The sequence below is a fragment of the Dryas octopetala genome, chromosome 4, assembly GCF_963921425.1.
Source record: "Dryas octopetala chromosome 4, drDryOcto1.1, whole genome shotgun sequence".
NCBI lineage: Eukaryota > Viridiplantae > Streptophyta > Magnoliopsida > Rosales > Rosaceae > Dryas > Dryas octopetala.
The window spans coordinates 25,429,679-25,445,297 of NC_141369.1; the positions used below are offsets into that span (position 1 = coordinate 25,429,679).

The 15,619-nt window shown below is 38.1% G+C and overlaps 2 protein-coding genes and 1 pseudogene across 4 annotated transcripts; 1 reads left to right on the forward strand and 2 right to left on the reverse strand.

Moving 5' to 3' along the window:
* Positions 1–272: 272 nt before the first annotated feature.
* LOC147288826 (S-adenosyl-L-methionine-dependent methyltransferases superfamily protein) lies at positions 273–4,217 on the reverse strand. The gene is made up of 8 exons (XM_086239381.1): positions 3,790–4,217; positions 3,215–3,379; positions 2,948–3,130; positions 2,073–2,667; positions 1,876–1,988; positions 1,559–1,779; positions 954–1,288; positions 273–636 (listed from the first exon to the last, which is right to left on the reverse strand). Exons 1-7 carry the CDS (start codon positions 4,039–4,041, stop codon positions 973–975), a joined length of 1,845 nt encoding a protein of 614 aa, XP_086095507.1. The 5' UTR covers positions 4,042–4,217; the 3' UTR covers positions 273–636; positions 954–972.
* A 441-nt stretch (positions 4,218–4,658) lies between these two features.
* On the reverse strand, positions 4,659–8,600 carry LOC147288827 (DNA-directed RNA polymerase III subunit 2 pseudogene; annotated as a pseudogene). Its single transcript, XR_015121766.1, has 2 exons — positions 8,497–8,600; positions 4,659–8,400 (listed from the first exon to the last, which is right to left on the reverse strand). The product of XR_015121766.1 is annotated as a DNA-directed RNA polymerase III subunit 2 pseudogene (transcript).
* Positions 8,601–10,111: 1,511 nt separating this feature from the next.
* On the forward strand, positions 10,112–14,098 carry LOC147288828 (E3 ubiquitin-protein ligase RGLG2-like). Of its 2 annotated transcripts, none has more exons than XM_086239821.1 (11): positions 10,112–10,433; positions 11,045–11,469; positions 11,556–11,781; positions 11,874–11,987; positions 12,083–12,180; positions 12,587–12,666; positions 12,754–12,859; positions 12,970–13,097; positions 13,195–13,423; positions 13,623–13,679; positions 13,782–14,098. In XM_086239821.1, the coding sequence occupies exons 2-11, from the start codon at positions 11,149–11,151 to the stop codon at positions 13,860–13,862; spliced, it is 1,440 nt and encodes a 479-aa protein (XP_086095947.1). In that variant the 5' UTR covers positions 10,112–10,433; positions 11,045–11,148; the 3' UTR covers positions 13,863–14,098. The 2 variants fall into 2 exon arrangements, with proteins under 2 accessions (XP_086095947.1, XP_086095949.1); XM_086239823.1 differs by lacking the exon at positions 10,112–10,433 and adding an exon at positions 10,703–10,948.
* The last annotated feature ends 1,521 nt before the right edge of the window (positions 14,099–15,619 follow it).

A 15,619-nucleotide genomic window follows, 5' to 3' on the forward strand; every position in this document is an offset into this window, starting at 1 on the left:
GTTTGCTTGCCATCCAATCATCGTTCATATAAAAAATTTCCTCTTGCCAAATTGTTATGTTAGGATATCTTCATTCTTTAAGAGACTGTAAATCATAACATGCCAAAAATAATCATTCCTTATAGTAACTACTTTTTTATTTATCTAGAATGAAATTCATAAACCATAAATCCAAGATGATTCATACCCTCTATTCTAATCACAGTAAAAACTAATTTCCATCTACAGCTGCACTCCCCATTACAGCAGCATAAGAGGCATTGTAAGAAAGATAAAAAGCAAAAGAGTATTAAGAATTCAGTTTATGTAAACAATTCCCAATTACTATTGGATTTAAAAAATTAGTTACAAAAAAAAAATACAGCCCTAGAAATACAAAGTCTCCTAGTTATGCAAGCTTTTCTTCAATTGTTGTTGCTGTTTACAGCCTTTCCTATGCGAGTTCACACATTTTGTAACTGCATCTCTATATCTCAATATGCCTGTGTACTACCATGTGATTCTCAAGAAAGAAAGCACAGTCATGGCCTTTACCGGTAACTGAAGGCATGTCTTGGGTCTCCCATCTTTCTACACTCTCTTCAAAAATGGGCAGGCTAAACACCAATATTGCAGCTGGCTGTTGGATTTTTTTTCCTGAAAAAAAATAAAAGACATGTCAAGTTTTCCAAAAAGCAACAAACAATATAAAATTATTCTGCATATCCTAATCCATAAGTAGAATTTGAATAAATTAATACGAAAATACTCCCTGTGTTATACTATAGGACCATGCAAAAGGTAAATACACGCAACACCCCAAGAAGTTCAGAAAAAAAAAAAAAAGTAAAAAACAATGGTCCATCAGAATTTGCTTTCATGATTGGAATTCTCAGCACAATATATGCAGAAATTCCCTACATGAAAGAAATTAGGTCATATAGCACCAAAAAACAAGAAATTACGTCATATACCTGAGAAACAAAAGCAGAATCACATTATTGTATGCCCCTCATCCCACAACTTCTTCCTTGCAATCAAAACTCTTTCTTCACTTGAGGAAAGAGCATCAACCCGTGGTTCTACTTCTGATAACCAGCCATCCCACTTCAAGGCAGTAAAAAACTTTCGAATATAGTTTATGACAGAGGGTTTGTCTCTTATGATGACAAACCCATCTGGTCTGAGTATCCTATCCATTTCAATCAACAGATCCTCTGCACCACATCCACGTTCATCAATCTCTGAAAATACTGCGCATGCATGTAGAAGATCATATGTACGTGGGTACGTGGAAAATGCTTCACACCTATAAAATACAGCGAGTGATAATAGTCATCTTAAAAGCAGGAGCAACATAGAACTTAAAATTTGGAAGGTAAATATTCAAAATCTCTGAAAGACCAACAATAATTATATAGAAATTATAAATTGTATCTATTGAAACATATTCAGATAGCCAGCATAAAATAATCCAGAAATCAAATATGCAGAAAGGATGTCCAAACAGAGAATTGGGAGGGGAGAAGAGGAGGGGGGAGGAGGGTTGAGGATGCATTAATCGGATCAAAATGCGTACCAGTCATGAACAGTTCCAATCAAGCCTCGATCATAAATTATCTTTAATCTGGCAGATGCATTAACAGGAGCAACATTCATCACCCAGACATCTTTCTCATTCAGGGCAGCAGCAAATCCACCAAGGTTTGAGTTCATATCCATTACATTTCTGATTGAATTTCTCTGTATGACAGACTTCATCTGCTTCCAGTACTCAATCACTCTAAAATGCCATATGCTCTGCATCACATGGATTTCTTAGGTACTCACAAAACAGAACAAAGGACAGTATGCAAACTTCATCCTGAAGAGTTAGCTTGTAATCAGGAAACTTACAGTGTCCTCATGGAATTCTTCAGGACTGACACCAATTTCTTCCAGACGAGGGGGTGCTCTGGTAAGCCTCTGTGGCCAAGGAGCTAGTGCGCTTCCTCTTTCCTTGTGCATCTCTGTTTTATAAATTTAGTAATGAGAGGAATTAGAAGGTAGAAAGCCAAAAACATTAACAATGGAAGAATATCAATGCTACTTACTTGCAGAGTATCGAGAAATGCATGCCTTCATGCTCACATTCCAACTTGCATCTGGGTCATCATCAGAATTGCACAGAAGAGGCTGAGTCCGAGCATCTCTCTTCAAATAACAACTATTAGTCAGTGGCTTGGCCCATACAACACTCTGCTCTTTCTTTACTACAACTTTCCAGCACATTCTTTTTAGAAGGTCATACATAGCATTCCAGATCCTCCGATTTTCCGGATCCTGTGAATATGCTTCAGGAGAAGTATACACAAAATACCCTCCGGGTCTTAGTAATCTGTCAAGCTCTAATAAGAGTATTCCATCTCTTTGAAGCCAATCTATTCGACACCGTGAGCAATGAGCCAGCTCAAATGATCTGCTTGGATAAGTAAGTCTTTTTGTACCCAAGATACCAAGAGTTGAGGGAATCCCCCTCTCTAGTGCAAATTGTATTTGATTCTCATGCACATCATTAGGAGCAAGGGACATAGCTATGACGTGGTGCGAAAGAAGATATGCCCCAAAACTTGCAACTCCACAACCCACATCGAGAACAGTCCGGATATTTCCACCATTGTTGAATTTATCACCAGGAAATTTAAGCATCTAAGCATTTAGCATGCCATTGGAAAAAAGAAAAAGGTTATGCTATGTCAATCTTAAGATAGTGCAATATTCACCAGTGACAAGAATGGAGCTAGGAAAAGAAACAGCATATGTTAGGAATTTCAAACTAAATAGCTGGGTCAAAGCAGAATCTTCTTGTTTCTTTTTTTTCTTCCAAAAACAAGAGAATTGTCACTAATACCAGGTTACCATTTATGTTTCCTCTCTTCTTATCGAACAAGCATAGAAAAGAATAAAAAACTGAGTCAATGTTACGTACCCTGGAAAGAGAAACAATGTACTTATCAGCTCCATCATGGAAATGTGTCCCTCCACCAGGAAAATTGATCTTGTCCCCATTCACAACCATCCAATTCTGATCTGATTTCTCTTGTGCAAGATGGGTGTGGGGGATGTTGGCCTTCCACACTTCGTCTCTACTTGCCGGCCATCTTATAGGAATCTGAAATTCTAATAATGATTTTGTCGGAATCAGAACTAAGTGAAACAATGATGGTAAACTTACACATAAGCAATAACCACCTACCTTATAACCAAGTGGAGGTGGTATCAAGCAATTATAGCGGCGCCCTGGAGGCGGGCAGTGCCGTTCATAATGCTCCATTAACGACAGATTGGGCTTCAATTTCAGTTGGGAAATAAGGTTTCTATCAAGACAAGGTATCAACTCTGAGAGTCGCATATCACATATCTGTTAAAACATCAAAAGCCATCACTTCAGCCAAATGAACACACAAATTCAAACAAAACTAGAAGATCATTAAACACGTTTTGCTAACTATCAGTATATATGCATACCAGCAAGTAGGTAATAACTTGAGTGAAAACTCAAATTTGAAACAACCTTCAATTACTTGTTAACAAAGTCCAAATAACAAAAGGGTGAAATTGTTTTCACATGAAAACAACCTCAAAATTATCAACAGGTTATAAAATTTTATTAAAATTGCTACACAGAGATATATACCTTTGCCTTTCCCAGAACCCAAACAGAAACTAGAGTGAAATATATACAACTCTTTAGCCAAAATTATATTAATCACCAAAAAAAATAAGAAGTGAAAAACCTAACAACTAGTAATCAATGAATGCGTTACGTACAGGCATGCTTTTGGGGACCTCGGAGTTGTGCTCCTGATCTTCATGCAAATCATCGAAATCGCGATGGGAAAGGAATCCACCGAAAACCGGGTCGAAGCCGTCCGACCCAGAAGCCTCTTCGTCGGATCGCCGCGAGCCAGGAGCGAAAGACCAACCGTAGTATAAACAAAGCAAACCCAGACTCACACAGAGACCAATTAGAAAGGACTTCAGCAACTTAGTAGGGATACTGAGCTCACTCTTGTGCTTCATTTCGAACGTTCTTCGGGTTCAGGGTCTCAAGCTCGATAGATCCGACCCAAATTTTCCTGTGACATGGACCTAAAACCCTAGTGGCAGATCCATGGCTGGAGAGGGAAACAGTGGGAGAAGCGCCGGCGATTTAGCTGGGAATCGTACGGCGCTATCGTCTTTTCGCGGGAGGGAGAAAGACATAGAGAGATTGAGTGCGGTCGAGTTTAAGTGAATCTCATCAAGTCAACTTAATTACTTAAATACCCTTCGCGCGGTGATTTTAGATGCAATTTTTGGGGCTAATAAGGTCATTTGAAATTTGGCTGGGGAGAGACTAGGGTGTTGAAATCCATGTTCAGGCTCATTTACCTCTTGTCCAATAAGGTGAAAGGATATTGCGTCAGGTGGGCCTGCTGCTTCAGAAATTCATTGGGATTCTTTTGCATATTAATCATTTCCCACTTTTGGGAAGGTTTGTGAGGCCCATGGCCCATACCCCACAGGAAGTGCCAAGTCGACGAAATTTGCTAAATTCATACTTGGTCCACTTTATGATTCATATCTGTAAGTCATGTCGGACTCATATCTATAAAAACACCTATACATACACTGTGATATTATTTGGGAGTCAAATTTGAAATCTCTAACATAATCTTAGAGGCTTATGAGCTTTAACAGAATAAAAAAAAACCTTGTAAACAGCTATAAATAGCTTTTCTGAAATGATATAATAAGTCTAATAGTCTTTTAGTTCAAGTGGTAGAAAGTAATTACTTGATGTGACTTTACAGTATGCAAAACCGGCGCAAAATCAAATCCTCAACTTTTCAGTTTATAGACTTAATATGTCTCAGCTAGTTTTAAGCGAGGAACAATGTTCATGGATTGGAGTTCCTGGATCAAGAGCTTGCAAGCATAGGGAAGCTTCATGGTAGAAATATTATCCCCGTTTTTACACGAGGAACAAATTCCTGTTTTCAGCTTATGGTTGTAATAGCCCAACAAACCACACACTCTGCAAACCTGAACATCAAAAGGGTCACTAGAGAGCATTAACCGCTCATAAAGCAACATACTTGCACCATAAGCAATCAAACAATCACGTTCCATTTCTCCCATTCGGTGTCCTCCACTTCGAGCTCTTCCCTCAGTAGGTTGCCTAGTTAGAAGGGCTCGGGGACCAGTACCTCGTGCATGTATTTTATCTTGGACCATATGCTTCAACTTCTGGTAGTAAATTGGTCCCATGAAAATATATGCTTGTAATGGGGAGCCTGTGATGCCTGAATAAATAAAGTCCTTGCCATTGTAGCTAAATCCCATCCTCACCAGGGTTTCACTTATATCTTCAACCTTGTCTGCATGACCACTTGGTTCACCAAAGGCACTGCCATAATGAAACCTTCCACATGAAACTCCTGCTTTACTACCAAGAAGCTCTATCATCTTCCCTACAGTCATTCGACTTGGAAAGCCATGAGGATTCATAATTAAATCCGGGCAAATGCCACGTTCTGAAAATGGGAAATCTTCCTGTTGGACAATGGTACCACAAACACCTTTCTGCCCATGTCTGCTACTGAACTTGTCACCAATCTCTGGTCTCCGAGTATGGCGAATTAAGAATTTAACGCATAAATTATTATGTTTATCTGAGCAAAGAGATACTTTATCCACCACACAAGACTCCCCTTCAGCTCCTCCGTCGTATCTTTGTGGAACAGACATATACTCACTATCATTTAATAATCCAGATCTAATTTCCCCTCTTATGACAACAGGAACCTGTTTGTTCATATAGATGTCATTATGTCTAATAATTTCCCCAGGTGCAGCAAGCCCATCATCATCCAGCACCTGCATCTGCACAGAATCAGGTCCATCTCTATTGGGCCTCAGAATTCTGTCTTGTGTGTTATTATCATATTTTTTATTGGTAGCAGAATACCTTTTCATAAGAATGCAACGACCAAAACCACGATCCAGAGATGACTTGTTCATGACTATTGCATCCTCTATGTCATAGCCACTATAACTCATCACAGCAACAGTTGCATTCTGCCCAGCTCCAAGTTTATCATACCCCACCAGCTCAATTGTCCTTGTTGTCAACAGTGGCCGTTGAGGATACACCAGTAGGTAAAGCAATGTGTCCATCCGATGCAGCTGGTTATATGCAATATTTCCCATTGTTTGCTTGCCCATTGCACACTGGTATGTATTTCTAGGTGACTGGTTGTGATGAGGATACGGAATTAGCCCCGCACAAACACCTAAGATGGTTAAAGGCTCTATTTCAATATGGGTTGTTTCTGTTGTTGCCTCATTTTCGTATAGAGCAATAAAAGCATTGTTCTCCTCATTAACATCAAGATACTCAATCAAGCCGTCAATTAAAAAATCATCAAAAGTGCAGACTCCATTCTTCAACTCCTGCATATGATGTTCTTTGACCCTTGATACACCCTTGTCAGCAATAACAAGTGGACGGCAAACTCGACCACCATCAGAAGCTATGTAAACACAACGCTGCTTCTCATTGACAAAGACACTGACAAACTCCCCAATTTTTCCAGCTCTACGGAACATTCTCAATGCAGTGGCAAAATTTTGTGGCTTCCTATGCTTTCCAAGGATGTGTCCATTGAAAAAAACCAGAAAAGTTTTGTGAAGCTCCTCTCCCGATAGTAGTTCCAAGTCTTCAACACCCAAATCGTAGCACAAAGAAGTTAATGGGCCCTCCTCTTCATCAGTTGTCACATGAGTCATCAGGGCCAAGTTTTTATCCAGTCCACAAGGTGCACCTTCTGGAGTGTCACAAGGGCAAATCATTCCCCACTGGCTAGGCTGCAAGGCTCTAGGTCCACTTACTTTCTGTGACTTCTCAAATTGCGATTTGATTTTGGTCATATTTCCCAGACACCCTATGAAGGATAACCTACTTAGCACCTGTGTCATACCATTTCTGCGCATATTGAACCGTTTGATTTCAAAGTTTCCAGTAGCCAGGGTTCTTTCTAGGCCATGTGTAATATTATCTCTAATTATGCACTGTGCAAAGTCAAAACGGCTAGACCTGCCAGGCTTTGTTAATATATTGTCCGCAGCCTTCTTAGCTTCATCAATCATTGTCTTGAACAGATCCTCAAACAGAAGAGAAATTAACTGACCAGATAACTCGAGCCGCTTGTTCCCAACATAATCCTTGTCATCCTTTGCATCTTTGTTTAAAATTGCATCCATTATGCGTCTCAACATCACAGCAACATATATGCATTTAGGACGAAAATTGTTCCCGCACACCCCAACATTAGCAATAAGCACATCTCGAAGGGCTCTTAGTACTTTATCAATACCACCGTCCTCCTCTGATATTGAAGCACCAGCAAAAAAATTCCATTTTTTCAAATTTATTTTAAGGTAGTCCAAGGCTCTCTCTTGTGTATATATATCTTGCTTTGCACAATCCTCAATTGATGGCATGAGCAGGGCACCGTATCGAGGATCTCTTCCAACCATCTGTACCACTTCTTGATCACTCTCCATTCCCATAGCCTTCATGACCACCATGATAGGAATCTTTTTGGCAAATGAGCTAAGTATCAAATACAGCTTCTGATTCTCCATCTGAATAATAGTTTTGCTATATAATTTATCTGAGCTGCTTGTAACAGATGCATTTACATTCCCCTTCTTGTCCGTATCAATGATAATCCGATTTTTCGAAAGCTGTTCCTGTATCAAAAGCACCCTCTCATTTCCTTTTATGATAAAATACCCTCCAGGATCAAGAGGGCACTCACCAAGTTTCGCAAATTCGGGTTCGGTTTTTCCATACAAGGTACAGCAGCAACTCCTTAACATAATAGGCATTCTTCCAATTACAACACCTTTCTTATCCACGATGGTCTGTTGACCACGACTTCCTTGAATGTACTCTACATCGACTTTTATCGGAGCAGAATAGGTCATATCAGATAAGCGGCACGTATGGGGAGCAACTTTTTCAGTGACACCATCGGTTGTCAGCGACGGCACACCAACAGAGATGTCTTTAAACTTGAGATAAATACTTGGATCGACGCCGGACACAATTCGATCGTTGGCACGAACAATTTTCTTGATTCCAGTGTTCACAAAGTAATTAAACGAGTCCAAATGTTGCTTGACCAGCCCTCTCACCTTTAGAAACTCCGGGATAAGCGCGTATTTGTCCTTGGCAGATTTGATAGGTGCGGCGAGCAACTCCATATCAATGGCCGAGTCAGGCATTTGCTTGCCATACTTAACCTGTTGCTTGTTGTTGTTATGAGGGTCGGCCAAGGAGTCTCGCGCCACGCCCATGGCCAATCGCTAGGGTTTCTTGAAATCACTAACCTACAATGCCCCAAACAAATTGCTTTCAGACTAAACGAAAATTAAAGGATAATAAATTAAGCAAACTGAAACCCTAAAAATTACAAAACTTGCAACCTTTTTGCAGAGGAGATGATTGATGAAGAAGCTGGGACTGTGGGTTTGGGGGTTTCGATTTCGGTCTGTTAGGGTTTGGGAGGAGAGACTGAGAGAAGCGCGGCTATTACATGATGGTCTACTTTCAAGTTTCAAATGGTATTGTGTTAAATATTAGCATATTATAATAATACCCGCGACCCAGATTGTGTGCTGGGCCAGCATTAATGGCGGGCCTGGCGGCCTCTATTAGCCCAAATTTTCTTTTGCTACCCTACCCCATCTAAATTTTTTTCCTCTAATTTTCTATTTTCGCCGTCCAATTAAATTTTAAAAGAAGTATTAAAAATGTACAAAATTGACGACTATAATATATAAAATTTCAATTATATCCTTTTTCCATTAGGTCATTTTAATACTAAATTGAAAAATTTAGAATGACATAATAATTAAAGTCTATTTTAATTGTTGAGAATACCGTCTTAAATCAATCTTATAGCACCAACTACTTATTAGTTTAGAAAATTTTCTCTCCTCAATGTAGAGACTCTAGAGAAAGTTTTCAAATTTCTCTCCTCAACTACTTATTGGTAATACACTAATACATAACTTTGCACAAATGAATTCACACACAATAATTATAATTGTATAATGATCATCGAGTATAGTGGATAGTTTGTATGTAAATGAGATACAACATTATGAAATAATATATGATCATTCATAGGAAACAATTTTTTCTTCCTTAAATATGAAAAATGATTATGTATAACTAATATATCATCATGTATTGTGTACGGTCTTGTAGAATATAGTTTTAATAACATCCACCATATAAGTTATACATAATCATTTTTTAATACATACAGGTTAATCATGTTAAATACAATTAGACACAAAATAATTTGGTTTTAATATTTTAGAATAATGCTCGATTGCTACCATATTTGCTTGGGAAAATCAATTTATTGATATGAATGATGGAAGAGTTGAAAGCCAGTACATTAAAATATGTTAAATGATAATATCTATATAATAAAACAGAACGGTTTTTAAATTATATTCGGGTCTGAATGGCTAAGATTGTTTGGCTTAAATCCAATGGTTGATTATTTATTTCTCAAATTTATTTTTTCGTTTATGAGAATTGGTTTAATTAATTTTTTCTTAATTAATTGTTGTCTCTCTCTTTAATTAATTTTTCTAAATTTATTTTATCTATTAAATTGATTATGCTTATCAAAATATTGGTGTTTGTATAATGGAAAGAGTCGCTTCACACTCGCGGATAGGCTAATTACTTAATATTATAAAAGTCTTTCTTATGTATAGAAATGATAATTTAAAAGTTTACCTCATTGGCCCGTGACTATTTCCATATTTTTTTAATTTTTAATTGGTGGACTATATCCATATGTAGTGCACCAAAATTCGTGCAACAAAATCAAATTTTATAAAAAGATATGAATTAAATTATAATGAATTTTTGACTATTTGATTGTTAAATGTGACTGGTGCCAATAAAAAAACAGATGGTCTCAATCGCAGCCACACACAACAGACCCCACGCACTCCATCATCCAATCCATATCTGTAAGTAACGTGAAGTCCTACTACTCCTGAACGTACCGTGCAGTTGAAACATGAACAGAAAAAGCTTTTTTTGAAAAAGTGAACCAACAAAAACAGCTATTATTGCGTTTGCCATTAGCGCGAAACTTCCATGTGATCTGCCCAATCTCTCCGATTCAGTAAATATTCTTTTCTATTTTGAAAAGAAAAAAAATCCAAAAAAGTCACATGTAAAGGTCTCCCACTTTCTTAACCATCTTTTTATTAATGAAATATTAGTCAATAATTAGATCCACCATTAAAGCCACTCACGGAGGAGTTACCCTACCACCACCACTGTAAGCGACTGGCCACCATGTTTCAGAGACCTTCTTCCTTAAACACGAGTACGATTGATCTCTCTCTCTCTCTTTCTCAACCAGTTGGTTTAATTGCCTCATGACCGTTATGGTCGGTTTGAAATAGCTAGACGTTAATTTCAAGCGTGTGAAATTAGGGGTTTTGATCGGTACAGATCTTCGATATTGTCTCTCTGCTTTGTTAAAGGATGCTGGTCTAATTTTCTTGTTCTTGGTTTTATTTATTTATTTAATTTTTATTATTTGCAATTTACACCTCTATTCCTATCCGAGTAGGTAATTGAACTTTATACGTTTTTGTTTTTGGTTGGTCATATATGTGCAATGTGCCTTTTTGTGGATTGCTGCACAAGACACTTGGCCCTTTACTTATCTGCCAAGTTTTTATTTGGAGAAAACCTAACCGAGTAGGCTTCTTTAGTCGGTGAATATGCATTGAGTTATAGAAGGAGTCGTGTCCAACACCGTTTTCTTTGGTCTTTGATCGGTTTGGAAGAGAATTACGAATTTTCTACGAGGCTTCCAATGCCGCCTTTATCTCTGTAATTCTATTTGAATATGTATATATCTATATATACGTCTAGCAGTATTGAATTCTAAGTTTTTTTTTTCTGGGTTTTGTGCTGGTTTCTTTGTAGGTGTGAATTTAGATTGGTTTGGTTGATTTAGCGGACTGCATTGTGAAGGAGGTAAAGAGGGTTTCGTTTAGAATTGGGGATTTTTCTTTTAAGGAGTTGAGTTAATGGGTGGGAGAAGTTCAAAGGAGGGTAGTTCGAGGCAGAATTCGTCTTCTCGTAGTTCTTCGTGGAGTGCGTATAATCAAGCTCAATCGCCATATGGTCAAGGAAGCGAGGGCTATGCACCCCAGGAATCCTATCCATCATCACCTCAAGTTCAAGTGCCATATTCCCATCAATCTTATCCACCACCAACATCACAGTACTATCCACCACCAACAGCACAGTACTATTCACCACCATCATCATCGCAAGAGACTGATGGTAAAAAGAGGTTGGACAGGAGATATTCAAGAATTGCTGATAATTACAATTCTCTGGGGCAGGTATGATTAATATGCAGTATCTTCTATAACCTTCTGGTTAAATTTTCTCATCTAATGGTCAATTATATCACTCAACTTTTTTGCAGGTGACTGAGGCTCTTGCACGTGCTGGCCTTGAGTCTTCCAATCTTATTGTCGGGATTGATTTCACCAAGAGCAATGAGTGGACAGGTGCGAGGTCATTTAACAGAAAAAGCTTGCATCACATTGGGGATGCTCAAAATCCCTACGAACAGGCAATATCCATTATTGGAAGAACCTTGGCTGCTTTTGATGAGGATAACTTAATTCCCTGTTTTGGCTTTGGAGATGGTAATTTATAAATTCCTACTGTTCTTTCGATTCTCTAAGATTTTGTTCTTTGAAACATGATGATGAAAAGCATCACTTTTATCACTTGGCAGCATCAACACATGATCAAGATGTCTTTAGTTTCTACCCAGATGATAGACTTTGCAATGGATTTGAGGAAGTATTGACTCGCTACAAGGAAATTGTTCCTCATCTACGACTTGCAGGTTTTACCATTACTTAATATTTCTTGTTTGAACTAGTCCTCATATTAGCTAATTAGTCATCGTGCATTATTGTTGTTATTTTTTATTTTTGGCAGGACCGACGTCATTTGCACCTGTAATTGAAATGGCCATGACGATTGTTGAGCAGAGTGGTGGCCAATATCATGTCCTGTTGATAATTGCAGATGGCCAGGTATTTTTTTATTTAGTCGAGAATGCAACTAGAGAGCTAGACATGCCAGTCATGCTATAATTTACTCATCAAAATTGGAAAATGTGTGTGACTAACTCAACAAAAAAGATATTGAACTATTTTGTCATCAAATTGCAATTTTCAAATTCAAATTGAGTCAAGATACTTGTAAGTTAATCTACAAAGCAATTCTGTGTTTTTTTCCACCACTTTTGGTTTGGGAAGTTATGTGTATGTAAAGCTAATCAGGCACGCTGGTCATGCAGCAACTTTGTATCACATAGTTCATGCTTAATCTCATAGCTAATCAAAAGTGCTGGATAATGATTAATACATAATAATGTTTTGCCTGTTTTATGATGGCTTGGAAGTGGCAATAATCGACACAATGTGATGATTCCCTCAGGTAACTAGGAGTATTGATACTGAGCGTGGCAGGCTAAGTCCACAGGAGCAGAAGACAGTTGATGCCATTGTTGAAGCAAGGTGAGCATGGTGATCTTTGCGATCTTTGCCTTAATATTAATTATTTTTCCAACCACTTTTTTATATTGTATTCTTGTTTTATAACAGCAAGTTACCTCTATCAATTATATTAGTTGGGGTTGGAGATGGGCCCTGGGACATGATGAAGGAATTTGATGACAATATTCCTACTCGGGAATTTGATAATTTCCAAGTAAGTTCTAAGTAATTTTGATATGTTTTGGTTTTTGTTACTTATGTTTTTTTGTTTATGATGATTGGAAAATACTTAATTGGAAGGCATATTTCTTTTGTTGTTTGTAGTTTGTGAATTTTACGGAGATCATGTCAAAGAATATGCCACTATCACGAAAGGAGACTGAATTTGCTCTAGCAGCCTTGATGGAAATTCCTTCTCAGTATAAAGCAACAATTGAATTGAATATATTGGGGTAACAATGTTCTCTATATTTCTCATTTCTAAAGGCTTTTGATCAACTTTGCTGACATAATTTCATATTTATCTAATTTCTTCTTTTAAATGGGCAGTGATCGAAAGGGAAATTCTCCCCAAAGGGTTCCTCTCCCCCCACCTTTCTATGGTGCCCCATCTTTCAGCAGCTCAAAACCTTCCCGTTCTACCAGTTATGGTGCGTCATCTTTCAGCAGCTCAAAACCTTCCCATTCTACTAGTTTTGAGCCAAGTGTTCCCCCTTATTATGAGGATAGCAGTCCACCCACAGCTCCACCTGCTACCAGTTCTATCTATGAGAATCAGGTATGCAAACTTCTAAGAAGGCACATTTTAATTTTGTTCTCACAGCTCTTCTTCAACAAAGTGCTGAGTTGTAGTAGTTTTGAGGGATTTTGAAATATGGAGGTGGCAAATGGCCCCAATCCCAATTTTATGCTTTTATTTATTGTGTTCTAGATTTATGTTCGTGACTAGGATTAACATTTTACATGGTCTTGGACAGATTTGCCCCATCTGCCTTACTAATACAAAAGATATGGCCTTTGGTTGTGGGCATCAGGTAATTTTCATTTCTACTCTATTTTTCTCAAATATTTTGGAGGTGAATTGAGGAGAGAATATTATTACTTATTTTTATCTCTAATTTATCGTTTTGGTGCAGACATGTTGCGAATGCGGTAATAACCTCCAGTCATGTCCCATATGTCGAAGCCCGATCCAGACCAGAATAAAACTCTATTAACAAGCTGCTTGTGTTTGCTGACATTCTTTGGTTTTTTGTTATCAGTAAATTCTTTGTAATTCATTGTTTAGATGATGACCAATATACGATGTTAGGGAATGCTTTGCTGGGCTGAAAAAAAAAAAAAAAGGAAATGAAGTGTTGCCCTCTGTACATTTTTGTGATGTGATTGTTGCTATGTACATACATGGTGGTCTTATTTTTTCACTGAGGTTGTGCCGTTGTGGTCTTGTAGATGGGGGGTGGTCTATCATCATCCATGATTAGATTGTTGCTTAAAGCAGAAGCTACACAAGATTCAAATAATTGAGCATCGCATGCCGAAATAAAGTGTACTGTGTACATGTCAATTAGATCTGATTACTCATTGGTGCCCAAGAATTCAAACTATTAAAGAAAGTAATCTACTTTTGACCCAAAAAAAGAAGAAAGTAATGTACGTAGGTATCATAAAAAAGGTCTCATGTATGGACTATGGAGAAAAACTTGGACCACCGGTGACCCTTAACCAAGTACTGGACCACTGGTGGGCTATCTTCACCTTTGGGTCAATGCTAATGGGCCCGATTTGCTGAACCGAGAATTAACTGAAATTATAGGTCAGCATTTGGTTTGGCCCAGTATCGCACAGGAAACAAATTATTATTATTAAAGGGAAGACTGGTAGTTGGCGGTGAGATTGGAATTGAGGGGTTTTCACGTGTGTGCATGGTGAGGTCATTTTCTCAATTGATCTGGGGCAAAAAACAGGTGTCACGTTAACTTGTTGAAACCAACAACACAATCACACTGGTTTTCCCCTACGCAACATAGATATATGACCAATGTATATCTATGAATTATTGGTTAATGATGTTGACGATGTATGCAATTAATGTGCGTTTGTCATTAACTTGGATCACCTATTATTTCTCTATTTCCATCATCATCAATGAACATAGGTAGAATTTGTGGTTAAATCCGGTGGTTAATTAATTAAGCTTACTCTATTATAAAATTGAAAGTAATTACAACGCCAAAGTTGTACGGTAAAAAACAATTAAGCAGCAACACATGCACACCACGGGTGTACCATAAAACCATGACTGGCCAGTTTGTTTGTTTCATTTCATTTAATGCACATTACAGCTTTCTCGGGGCCCAACCAACTTCCTCAGCATCACATTATTAGCTAAGGATCGGAAAACCAACTACTCAAAACCAGCATATTGGATTTTGGACTCTATGCTCTGCATACTATATGCTATCTAGCTTTAGCTTAGCTTCCCAATTTAAACAAAGTTGATCTCCAATCCATCGACCTTCGTTTTCATTCTCCATGTCTGCAACTGAAATGGCCTTCCTAGCTGGCAAGCTTCCTGCATACCAAAGACTCAGATACGACGATGACGATGATGAATATGATGATGATTATGAAAAGGGTGCAGAGAGAGGGTTGATGAGATCATCATCATCATCGAGGCCGAGTGGTAGTTGGTATTGCAGGTTCAGTAGACGAATGAGAAAGCAGGTGCCTATTAGTACTACTATTACTAGTATTAGGATTCGGAGGAGGTTGAAGCTCAAAGTTCCAAGCTTGAGGAGGTTGTTGTTTTTGAGGAAGAAAGTGAAGTTGGTCTCTTCCTTTAGAGTTTCATGTGCAAAGGTGTTGAAGAGACTCAAGGAAGGCCAGTCCCATTTTGGCGATCTCTTTGCTGGCAACTATTTGTTCTTGCAGGTCAACCCATCCTCCTTCACTAATGCTCACCATCACCATC